Source organism: Tarenaya hassleriana, unplaced genomic scaffold (assembly GCF_000463585.1).
Source record: "Tarenaya hassleriana unplaced genomic scaffold, ASM46358v1 Cleome5, whole genome shotgun sequence".
Lineage (NCBI taxonomy): Eukaryota > Viridiplantae > Streptophyta > Magnoliopsida > Brassicales > Cleomaceae > Tarenaya > Tarenaya hassleriana.
Genome location: NW_010967707.1, coordinates 6,135,188 through 6,148,581, shown reverse-complemented (window position 1 = coordinate 6,148,581; position 13,394 = coordinate 6,135,188). Strand labels below are relative to the sequence as shown.

The 13,394-nt window shown below is 32.4% G+C and overlaps 2 protein-coding genes across 2 annotated transcripts in view; both read left to right on the top strand.

Moving 5' to 3' along the window:
- Nucleotides 1-8,516: 8,516 nt before the first annotated feature.
- Nucleotides 8,517-10,066, top strand: LOC104827308 (3-ketoacyl-CoA synthase 19-like). Its single transcript, XM_010560466.1, has one exon. The coding sequence runs from the start codon at nucleotides 8,574-8,576 to the stop codon at nucleotides 9,948-9,950; it is 1,377 nt and encodes a 458-aa protein (XP_010558768.1). The 5' UTR covers nucleotides 8,517-8,573; the 3' UTR covers nucleotides 9,951-10,066.
- A 1,842-nt stretch (nucleotides 10,067-11,908) lies between these two features.
- The window catches only part of LOC104827307 (ankyrin repeat-containing protein ITN1-like), a 1,722-nt gene continuing 236 nt past the window's right edge, over nucleotides 11,909-13,394 (top strand). The window contains exons 1-3 of the mRNA XM_010560465.1: nucleotides 11,909-12,008; nucleotides 12,239-12,297; nucleotides 12,749-13,390. Coding sequence (XP_010558767.1) covers nucleotides 12,276-12,297; nucleotides 12,749-13,390 — 664 coding nt within the window. The 5' untranslated portion in view covers nucleotides 11,909-12,008; nucleotides 12,239-12,275. The remainder of the gene's footprint in view (nucleotides 12,009-12,238; nucleotides 12,298-12,748; nucleotides 13,391-13,394) is intronic.

Genomic DNA, 13,394 nt, shown 5'->3' with positions numbered 1-13,394 from the left:
CTATTCTCTCTACTCATGACGGATCACATGGTTGACTTATTTACATTCGATTTTGTTATCTGTATCCGTATAAATAGTTGAAGTAAAAATATTAAATGTTGAATGGAATATGAGATTTGAGACAAGTCGATTCCGACTTTTCAATTAGTTATGGGGTTAGTAGATGGGTTTCTTTTTTTGTACACGTTGTATCATGATTTTGGTCCTTCTTTTATCTCCATCAATATTTGATATATAAATAAAAATGTCACATTATCTTCCAATAAAATAAAAATAACGCAAAGAACAAAGTTTCTTTTTTGATTGACACCCGAATGATTTAACCCCCATTGAAGTGCATTCGTTGGGATCCTTTTTTTTCCCCTGTTGACAATTATAGACAAAATATTTTTCTTTGTATAAAAATCAAATTAAATAGAAATATAATAATGTATAAACTATAAATTTAAGAGATTTATTTAAAAAAAATTACGTATTTTTCACATGTTCGTGAAAATATAAAATTGAAGGTTATTCTAAATTTCGATTCTAATGTTTATTTGATGATCGGATTTTCAAGTTTGTTTTCGTAAACCCCATAGGAGACAACGAGAATAAACCTGTCGACGTCTCCATACTACGCGATAATGGCAAATAAAACAAAAGTTTGAAATTAATTGTTTTTTTCTTACTATTTTTTTTTAAAAAAAAATGGGGACAAAAATAACAAAGACAAAGTGGAAAATAAAATCGACTATATCCCACAACTTTTTTTCCCCGAAAATTTAAAATTGTATTACCATAAAATTCGGTTTATCCGAAAATCGATCAACTTAATCGTCTAGATATGGTGAAATAACCTATAAATAATAAAAGCCCTAAAACACATGAACATAAAACAATGATTATCCCTTTTTGGTGAACCAAATAAGTCCAAGATTGGCATTTAATGATTACTTAACCCTTCAACAGTCAACAAACCCCATGTAAATTTGTAATATTACGTCCCTCCTTGACATCGAGTGCATCTTCAAGGAGTATTTTCAAGAGCTTTCCCGTGAATAATCTTGATTCCCACGTGTCATTCATTTGCTTAAAAGAAACTTAAACTAATCTTATCTTATATATATAAAAGTACAGTTTCACTCTAGCTGAATGACACGTGTCCTATAATATGAAAAGATTATAGGGTCAAAATAGATTTAATTAAAATTTCTTGGAAAAATAGATTCAATTAAGTTATTATTACTTTTAATTCTATGGTTCATTCACTAGAAGACGGAGGACCCAAATGCACTGTCGTCTTGGGCTTGATGACATTATCTAATCTTTCTTTTTCCTTTTTTTAAATTATTTAATTCTCATACACTCTCTTTTTCCTTTTTTTTGTGTGATACATTCATTAAAGGTTACAAATCAAATAATGAATACAACCGTTACAAATTATGCAATGAATTGAGAGGAAGAATTAACTTGCATTGAATTAAAAACTTCCTGATTTCTTACTAGAAGATATTCACGTATATAATAACCAAATTCAATTAATTTTAATTATATTCAATTAATTTTGATATATGACTCAATTATCAGATATGGATATCATTTATTATTTCCTTTAAACTACACGTATAGAATTAATTCTTGAAATTGTCTATAAATTGGATAGTTTTTTCCACGGCAGAAGCAAGTATCTCACTTTGCAATTCTATCGAAACTTTGGTAAGAGGCCAATACGTTCCATCAAAACATATTAGAATTTCCGTTGTATAATCTTCCAGTTAATTTATTATTATTAGCTTTTATTTTTATTTCTTAATTTTTGTCTCTTCATAAAAATTCTTTTTTTACTATCTCTCTATCCTAATAAGCCAATACGTTCCATCAAACCATATTAGGATTCCCATTATATAATATTCTATTTAATTTATTATTATTAGTATTTAATTTTTTCCGTCTCTCTTTGTTCTTTGTTCTAAATACTAATATACTTTATGTATTTGTATATACACATAAATCATATATATTATTAGCTTTGAGTGCATGGTCTCAAAATTCTCAGTTTTTTATTTTAAAATTGGCGATATGAATATTGCTCAAGGAATGGATGTCAAATTTGGCCATGAGGTATGTTGTTTATTTTTTAGTTTTTATGTTATTATGATGTCTTATGTTGATTTATTTTTTACTCTCCAGATTTTTCTGATGTCTTTTGCTAGATTACAAAAGATACACTATCAATTTTATTTTTTATATAATAAATTATATATCATCATATCATATATATATAAGTACAAATGGGAGGATAACACGTGTCTAACGTGTCAATAAGGAGAATATGGAAAAATTTTGTTTTTGTCTTCTCATTATGGAGTCAAATCTCAGGGATACAAATTACGAATAGTTTAATTATATGTGCAGTAATCACAAAGTCCGAGGAGTCATATGAAGTTAAAACTATTGTCTGTATATATATTTATTTAAGTTCCAATGAATTTTACGAAAATCACATAACCAAAATCAATGGATTTTTTTTTATCACATCCAATCTATTGATTTTACATCATATCATATCATATATTTCGTTTAACGGAAATATCACACGTGTCGTATTATTGATAATGTGAAGGGTTATAAGTAATAAACTCTTTTTTATGAATAATGGTGGATTTCTCATAGTTGGTGCTGCTGCGCATGCAGCCATTTTTTCAAACGTTACAAATTACATAATGAATTCTCTTCATTAATTCTCCATACATCAACAAAAATACCAGGAGAGAAAAGATATGATGTATTGTATGAAAACTATATTCATTTATTAATTTCTTTCGGACTTTTAAAAAAATCTTATAATCTAATTAAAAAGTTAAATTTTAATATGGGATACAGATTCTTTTCATGTATGAATAATGAATATTCATATTAAATACATTAACTTACATTAAATTATTTATCTATAAATTGGTTAGTTTTTCCTCTTCAATGTCCATATAAGCAAGTACCTCAATTTGCAATTTTATCCTCTCCGGCCGAAGAGATCAAAGAAACTTTGGTAAGAACATGAAAATAATGTTTCAATAGAGTAATGCTCCGTTTCCAAGCATGAGTTTTCCCCTTTTAGGTTCCAAGCAAAAAATGCTCCATTTCTATTGGTTCATTTCTTATTTATTATTGTTATCTAGGTTGGTTTCCTAACTTTACCATAAGTTTTTTTAAAGATTATAAAGTACAAAATAAATGTTTCTTAACATATTGGATTGTAGGGATTTAAGTCTCCATTTCAAAATACACTAAGTTATCAGGTATCTTATCAAGTAAAAGGATCGCCGATTGATTCATTGGAGAAAAGGAGAGAAGTTACTAAAGCACGCGTGGTGTAGTCGAACGGGTCGGAGATGGAGGATCCAACGCCAGTGCGCCGGAAAGGACTTCATGGTTATGCCGGCAAATTTTTTCGTCGTCGCATTTTTCCAATCGATACTATTTGTTCGAAACGGTGATGAAGAAGGTGACAATGAGGAGCTTCGTTACGTTGATGGCATTCACCTAAGCGAGAGACGCATGGAAAACACGTTGGGACAAAACTGTAAATTGTTGATTGTGCACTTGATGGATTCTCATGTAATTTATGAATCGTCTTTTGATTTTATGGAAATTTTTTGAATAGTTTTTTATTTTACTATAAAAAAAATTAATTATTTGTTAGACTTTTCTTTGAAAATATAGTTTCAAAGTTTGGTTAGCGATCGGGAACTATTGAATGCATCTCCATCTTTTACTCCTTAGGCATTTCTTCGTGTGTATTCGGTGTTGTTATTGGTTCGCTCTGTTGACCTCTTCCGGTATTGTCTTAATATTTATAGTATAATGTAAAATATTGAATTTTAACATTTACTCTCTATTTCTTTTAACTATAAAATGTATGGTTCTCTCAGGAAAATAAATTTTGCCAAAGGTGAAAAAATAAATTTATTTGTCTATAAATGTTTTGTGGATAACTAATACTCCTAATAGTTTCAATTCAAAATATATGTTCTCTATAATAATAATAATCTTGAGTCTTTGAAATAACTTAAATATAGAATCATTACTTTTTTCTATATATAAAAGTATATTTCTCTATATTCAAAAGGAATATATGTATGAGGTAATCCTAATTAATATTATATATATACATGTACGACTCACAATCTTTCTTTTTAAAAAAATATAAAATTATACATTATAATATAAACCTAACACAAAAATATCAACTAAATTCATAAATTTTACTATGATCATTAAGGTTTCGATTTTTAATTTAATTACAAAAAATTACGTTAATTTAATGATATGAATTATAAATTTAAAAACAAAATATATTATATTTATTTTTAAAAACGTTACGCGTTGTAATTTTTGGTTAGTCAACATTTGAAAAGACAATCTAAATAGTTATAATTTTATTTTATATAATAACATATTTATTCTTAAATTTTTTTTTCCAATTTTTACCTTTAATATTTGCTGTAGAAAAATAATGGTTATTCCACATTGGATCAATTTGATAGAAATCATGGTAAATGGCAAATAGTTGTCCGTGTCATTCGTTCTTGGGAATCGCGGAACACCAAACGTGATGGAATGTTGATGAGTTTTGATATGCTTTTATTGGATGAAAATGTATTTTTTTTTCCTTTTATTCCTTGATAAATTCATATGTGGTGCATATTTAATAAATCTAACTATATGTCAAAATTGTTGTTTTTTAAAAAACTTATTCTTATATAATATGTTGGAATTTTTTTTTGTGATTTTTACAGGATTATTTAATACAAGCCTCTATTGATACCAAAGAAGTTGACACATACAAAAATATCTTGATTGTTGGAGAAGGCGTCATTTCAAGACAATCTTGTGCCAGAAGAGTTGATGAAGTCAATTCATTCATGTTTACTCTTGTGCCATAAGAGTTTAAAAAATATTTGAGTTCAAATAGCATTGAAGATGAAGGAGAATGCATCATTTCAAGACAATCTTTATATCCGGTTGATTTTCTAAACTCACTCGCATGTTCTGGACTGCCTGACCACAAATTAGTGCTGAAGAAGAATGTTCCAGTAATGTTATTAAGAAACATTAATCAGCAGGAAGGACTCTGCAATGGAACTCGCATGATTATTACTCGCCTAGGTAACAAAGTGATCGAGGCAGAAATTATCACGGGCAACCATATTGGAAACAAGGTCTTTATTCCTAGAATAATAATGTGTCCAAGTGATACAAAATGGTCGTTCAAGCTTAGAATAACACAGTTTCCAGTACGAATATGCTATGGGATGACAATCAACAAAAGCCAAGGTCAAACATTGAAAAATGTAGGAATCTATCTTCCAAATCCAGTGTTCAGCCATGGTCAATTGTACGTTTCACTTTTAAGAATGACATCTTCTGAAGGACTCAGAATATTAAACTTGAAAAGTGCAAATGTTTGTTCCAACGAAGTGGAGAACATCGTCTTCAAAGAGATATTCAACAATCTCCAAAAGTAAGTTCTTTGTAAAATAAAACCTAAAATATGTTAGCATACTGTCCGTTACTCAATAATTTGATTTTATTTTATTGATTTTTGCAATCTATGATGATACCAGACCACAAAGGAATATGATAATCCAAGCAAAGAGTTACAAGCTATTATCGTCAAACTGTTGGTAATCATATTTTTAAACTCTCTTTATTTGGTAAAAGGGAAACTCTTACATCAAGTTCCAAAAATTTTATAATCATTGTAATATTCCACATTACTATTTTTTATTCTAAGTTATAGATCATGAAAAAATAAATACAAAAATTACTTATAAAACCGTTTCAAAAACATCGTAACAACCCATTTTCAATAAATTTTCAAAAACAAAACTAAAAACATGATATAAAAAATAAACAAACAAATATATTATATTTAATTGTAAAACTAATAATAAAAAATTTCTGTATTCTAAGCCCGCGCGATGCGCGCGGGTAATTACTTAGTAATAATAATAATAATAATATATAATAATGATAATAATAAATGGTTGAGGGAAACGTGTTTCAGGAAGAAACTCAAATGGTCAAACGCCAATAAAACTAATAGACTTGTGTTGATAACAAGGGTAAAACCCTAAAAAATCTCTAATTTAGCAGGAAAAAAATATACAAATAAATCTTTAATTTGTAAAGTTGTCATTCAAACTCTAAACTTGCAATATATAACTGAATAAAACCTCGAATTTACAAATTGCTACTCTAATAATCCGTTGACTTGTTTGACCATAATTTCAGACGATCGGAAATCCGCGGTGGCCTGGAAAGCTAATGTCAACATGTCCACATAACCAATTTTAACTGAATAAACCTTCAATCTAATTATGTTCTATTACGTCGTCCCGAAAAACCGACTAATTTATTTATTCTCAAATCAGAAAAATGTTGATGTAGTAAAAATCGTTTAAAGTTGATAACGTGGACACGCTGACATCAGTTTTTCGAGTCAACGTGAATTTTCAATCGTTTAAAATTGTGATCAAACAAGTCAACATGTTATTAGAACAACAATCCGCAAGTTCAAGGTTTTATTCAATTACATGTTGTAAATTTGGGGGTTAAATGACCACTTTAAAAGTTGCAAATTACATATTTTTAGGGGATTTTAGGGGTTCCAACGACCCCTCTGCCATAAGACTTTCTCTAAAGATCTATTAATTAATAAAATATCAATCTCTTTGTTGTTGTAATATTTAGACATTTATCTCGGAAATGCATCTATTAAAACGCCCATATAATCATAACATTCAGATATATCTTGAATTCTATTTCATAATTTTCATTGATGAAATCAACAAAATGACAATTACAAAAATACAAAGATGAGGGACCAAAGTTTTGGTATTAAAATGATCAAATACAGAATAAGATTGCATGGATTCGAGGAGGCAACAAAAAAATGAAACAAATACGTTTCTATAATTTGTTTGATTTACAGTTTTAAAAGTTGAATGCCCGATTTTCATGCATTAAAAATGGTTAAATTTATCATAATTTTATAGTTTTATCCAAGCGAATTTAGTATTTTATTATAACGGAGATGTCAGATTGATATCGTCCACGGAATTTTGGATACTTTGCTAGAATATGCGGTCCAACAAGAAAATATATTTGAAAACCATATCTTGATTATGAATATTGAAATTACTGTCATTATCTTATGTCAGCTTTCGCAAGAACAATGAAATTTATCAGAAAAGTAACTTTTACCAAAAAAAAAAAACAAATATGAGAAAATAATTATGATAATGATAATATACTGATAATTATTGTAAAAATCTATCACTAGGCATAGTAAATTTTACTAATTATTTTATTATTTAATTGGAAGAGGACGCACACATGGCACCAAGAGAAATCATAAAACTTATAAGATCGAGCATTTAAGGATGTCTTTAATCCTCAACAATCAACGATCCCGACATGACAGCATATATAAAAAGAAAAATGCCATAGCTTTTGTAATAAGAAAAAAATAAACAAACGTTATATTATTTATCAGTATTAAATAAAAATAAGGTACAACATAATTCAATGGGGAAAAATTCAAGATTTTAAAATAAAAATGAAAACCGACCTGAATGTGGACGGACGTGTTGAATCTAACATGTAAAGACAACAAAGTGGTAGAATATACATTTATGTGCATGCAGAGTTATCCATATGGATAATCATGCGTATTTTTTTTGTTAAACGATCATGGCGTATTTTTATATACAGAGAGAATTTTACATTTATTTGCATGAAGACTTACGTATATTTATAGAGAGTAATATTTCGCCTTTTTTTTAACTTCAATTTAGCTGTAACAAACAATCATATATATATACACACATATATATACAGACAATTTCATGTATATATATATATATATATATACACCGGTAATGTTCAATGTTCATCTTAGCTCTCGTTCTCTCTCTCTCTCTCTATATATATATATTCTGTGAATCTGAGCAATAAAAATTAGTAGCGAGAGAAACCACATATTTATTTATAAATTGTATTCGATTTTGCATATACAAAGGAAAAACGATTGATGGATACATCTAGAACCTTATAATATATGGTCTGACATTAAATTCATAAACCATAAAACATATATAAGATCCGACACGATTTTGCCTTTGGGGGATGATGCTTGAGAAATTTTAGAGGAGTGAAAACCGATTATTTCTATATTTCTAATATTTCAGCCACAATTTCTATAATAAATATCACAGGCTGACGTACTTCTTTAAAATACATCAACAATTAATTTTCAAATTTACTAAACCGGTGCCTACTAACCGTCCAAATTCAATCCATATCATTGTAACGTTGTGAAAATACTATCACATTAAATAATTATTAATTACTACAATATTTAAACATAATCAGACCCTTTTTTGTTAACTCTATAAAATCACGTACTTGTCTTGCAGTCTTCTCTGTACACATTTTCAGACAAAACCCATCACAAAAAAAAAAACAAAAAAAAATCTTAGAGAGTTTGATCCTCTATTTTACGTTCAGAATCTCTCTCTCTCTCTCTCATGGATCTTCTTACAGTTGCATATCTTTTGCTCGTTCCATGTCTCGTCTTCTTCATCGCAAGATGGGTTCTTGAATGGAGAAACCAGAGATGCTACATGCTTCACTACGAGTGCTACAAGGGCAAAGACGAGATGAAGCTCAACTCCGAGAAATGCGCTCAGATCGTGCAGCGGAACAAGAACCTCGGTCTCGAAGAGTACCGGTTCCTCCTCAGAACCATGGTCAGTTCAGGCATCGGAGAGGAAACTTACGGCCCAAGAAATGTGCTCGAAGGCAGAGAGGAGAGCCCTACCCTTCTCGACGCCCTTTCCGAGATGGACGAGATCATATTCGACACGCTGGACAATCTTTTCGCCAAGACGGGCGTTTCGCCTTCGGAAATCGACATTCTCGTGGTGAACGTCTCGCTCTTCGCGCCGGTTCCTTCGCTTGCTTGCCGGGTTGTAAACCGGTACAAGATGAGGGAAGACGTCAAGTGTTACAACCTCTCGGGTTTGGGTTGCAGCGCCAGTGTTATATCGATAGATCTCGTCCAGAGACTGTTCAGAACCCGCAAGAACGCGCTAGCGATCGTCGTGAGCACGGAAACGATGGGTCCTCACTGGTACTGCGGTAAAGACAGATCTATGATGCTTTCAAACTGTCTGTTCCGAGCAGGTGGGAGCTCTGTCCTGTTGACAAATGATCCGACAAGGAAAGACAAAGCCATCATGAAGCTTAAGACAGTTGTCCGCGCGCATGTCGGATCTGACGATGAAGCTTACTCTTGTTGCATACAAATGGAGGACAAAGAAGGGTACCAAGGCTTTCTCTTGACAAAATACTTGAAGAACGCAGCAGCTAAGGCTTTGACAAAGAATCTCAGAGTTCTGTTACCTAAAGTCTTGCCCATGAAGGAACTTCTCCGATATGCGATAGCTCGGAGGCTGAAGAAGAAAACGAAAGGCGAATCCTCGGGCGGGACCGGGATCGGACTTAACCTAAAAACCGGGTTGCAGCACTTCTGCATCCACCCCGGAGGAAGGGCAATCATAGAAGGAGCTGGTAAGAGCTTAGGACTCAGCGAATACGACATCGAGCCGTCGAGGAACGCTCTTCATAGGTTCGGAAACACGTCCTCGGGCGGGCTCTGGTACGTTTTGGGGTACATGGAGGCGAAGAAGAGGTTGAAGAAAGGGGACAAGCTTCTTATGATAAGCATGGGGGCAGGGTTCGAATCGAACAACTGTGTTTGGGAGATCATGAAGGATTTGGAGGGCGGAAACGCGTGGACCGACTCGATAGATGGTTACCCCGAGATGGCGAAAATCCCGAACCCTTTCAAGGAGAAGTTCGATTGGATCAACGACGATACGCTGAGCTTTGTTCGGATCTGATTAAAAACCACAGAGAAGCTTCAAAGATATACCGAGTTCTTATTTTAATTTTGCTGCATACAGAATTTACCTTCGCTGTTTGCCTTGAAAGGCTCTTTCTTGGATGTACACGTTAGATCAATCTTCTTCCCATTTATTGCAAAACCAATAAATTTTCAATATATGTAATGTATACACCAAAAGGGATATAGCATTCTTGATATATATCTGAAAACTCATCTTCGTGAATCATTCGTATATATATCTGAAAATTTCGGACATTTCACGCGTATCCAAAACTCAGATATTCGAAAAATTCGGGTTCGACATGGTTTTTAAATCTTGGAGACCAAGAGACAATCAGAAATCAAATAACTCTAAAATCTCGGATACCTGACCCATTTTCGAGTACATGATGAACCCCAAATATTAAAGAATAAGGAGATTGTTCACGTTGCAATTGAGATTGGTCCGGTTTAGCTTTCATTTGGTCGGTTTACTTCGACCGGTTTAGTATTGAGTTTTAGGTGATCTTTTTTTTTTATCATCGGAATATTCACGTGGCATCTTCGGATCCGAGATTAATTTAGATTTCGGATCAACGATACTCAATAAAAAATACATGGTCTATATTGTCATCGTTATCATTAGCTATAGGCTTATATTCTATAGTTTATGGCAGTTAATAAATACAAAAAAGTAAATTCAGCAAATTAATATGACCAAGAAAACGGTTGAATTGATAGAGATCATGGGACTTGAATTATTTACTTGGGCATTTTGAAAATTTGATTAAAGCATTAATTATTCGATTGAATTTTATGCACGTGATCAAAGTAAGGTTTCTCATGCCTCTGGATTTTAGAAGAAAAAAAAGGAGCATCTAAATCAGATTACAGTTGTAAGCATGATTAATTAAATTATTATAAAATTACTGTATATAAAGAAGTGAATGAATATGAATGTAAATAGATAGCACGGTGAGACAATGATAAACACATTGAAATTAATTAAAAAAGGAGCAAATAATAAATATGGTCAATGCACTAATGAATACAATGTTTGAACTATTTTTTTTACCCCGCTAGATATTTTTTTGAAATTCACTTCCAAACAAAGCAAATCCAAAACAAATTAAATTTATATATACGTTGAAATTTTCTAGATTTAAAATAACACGAGTTTTGAAAAACATATTCCGTCACAGATATATTATTACAACCATAACAATTCCATCACATAATATATTACAAAAATAATACAAAAGATCCTCTAAATTATGAGCAGTAAAATTATTACCTAAGGCTAATAACGTCATTGTTAAAAAGAATGCAACGGTCAACGTTAAAAGGATGTAGTATCTAACGCCGATTTTCCGTCAATAAAGCAAAAAAAAAAAAAACAACTAAAATCTTTAAAATATTGTATTTAATTCACAAAATAAACTTATTAAAAGACATCTATCGTAGGTAGTTATGAATGAAAACTGACATACAAATTTCCAGCTACAGGTTTTAAAATTGAAAAAAATTAGGCATTTAAATATATTGTTAATAAATCAGTCTCGATCCGAAGAACGGAAGAAGATATATTAGATCGTAGTTTATGATTATTATTTTTTTTATCATTTACAAAAATATTGGAAAAAGACATACTAGCATGGATATCGTATACGATGGGCGCTGAGACTACTAACGTAGCTTACTAATGTCCGTCAAAATTCCATTTTCGCGGACCATTCATATAAGATTTTTTTTTTTTGTAAATGGACCATTCATATAAGATAATAAAAATTCTTTAACCAGAAAAAAAAAACGATACTAAAAATTAATCTTGTTTATCTATATGATTCAGTTCAAATGTGGAGGAAATATTTGATTAATTTGATAAATTAAGGGACCTTTCTGCAAAGTTCCATTTGAAAAATAGGCTCATTTTTTCCTTTCATGTCCGTCTCTTTGGCCTTTGGGTCTTCGCTCGAGTCTTCTCTTTTGCCGCCTTCCCCTCATTTTCCGCTCGTCATTTCCCCACAAGCTCACATTCTCAGGGTTTCAGTCATGGCACCATTCATCGATAAATGTAAGAAATAATTCCATAATATTTTTTTTTTGCTTATTTATCTTCCTTCATCCCATAAATTTCGTTGCTGATCTGGAAATCATTCATAGTACTGTATTGTTGTTAGTGGGTCAGGTTGTGTTTTACTCGGAAGATTCTCTCTCTTGGGTCTTCGCTTGAGTCGTCTTCTCTTTTGTTACCTTCTCCTCTCTCTCTCATCTCTCTCTCTCTATATATATATAAATTTTCAGAGCCGGAGATCATGTCACTTAGCTCGAAGCTTCAATCATGGCGTCATCCATCGAAGACGGTAAAACCATTTTCAAATCTTTACTCGCTCCACCTTTCTTCCTGTGTCACACACTATCTGGGTTCTTTCATAATTTGTTTTGTCGATCTCAAGTTTCAATCGGATTGTGTTTTAGGCGGAAGATTCCCTTATTCGATTTGAACGGCTTCCTTTGCCTGATTATCGGACAGAATCTTCAACCGTTCGGACATGTGATCTTCATGTTCCGTGTCCTGCATGCGGAAAACCAAACCAATAATTAGTACATATACGTTGTAGGAAAATCCGCCGGAATTAATTGGAATACGAATATAGAATGTAGATATTAGTGTGTTTCTTTAGGTTAAGTTTATTTATTCTTATCATATGAAGATAGGACAATTAGAAATTCCAGTGAAAAAAACAATATATTATATATTTATAATTTTGACTATCAATAATATATTATCCATTATTCGGCAAATTTTGCCAGTCATCGTAGGAGGAGGAGATATAGAGAGGGGACTGACTGATACCAACGGCAAAACCCTTGACCAGCCGAGGGACGAGCTTAGAGGCGGCGTAACCCCAATAAAAAGCGATGTTCGCTTCCAGCTCGAACAGCTGGAAAGGACGAACAATAGCATCCTTAAAATCTCCAAAGAACTCAAGAAACTTCGTCGCCAAGGGATCGACAACAATACCAATTCCACGACGGTTGTCGGTATACTGTTCGCAACAGTGGCTTTCGCGGCGATATTCACGGTACCGGGAGGAGATAACGGGGACGGGTCAGCGGTGGTCGTGGGCCGGGTAGCGTTCAAGATCTTCTTTATCTTCGACGCTATGGCTTTGTTCACCTCCTTAGCGTCCATGGTTCTGACTTGGACGATGACTCTGGTTAGCGGGGAGACGAGTGTGGAGAGGAAGGTGGTGGAAGTGACCGCAAAACTGTTGTGGATATCATCGATTTGCACGTCGGTAGCGTTTCTCGCCTCGTCTTACATGGTTGTAGGGAAGAAGCACGAGTGGGTGGCCGAGCTTGTGACCATCATCGGGAGCACGATAATGGTCGCTGTTCTTTGGATCATGACTGTTTACGTCGTGAGGGCGAAGAGGGCGATTTCAATGAGGAAGAG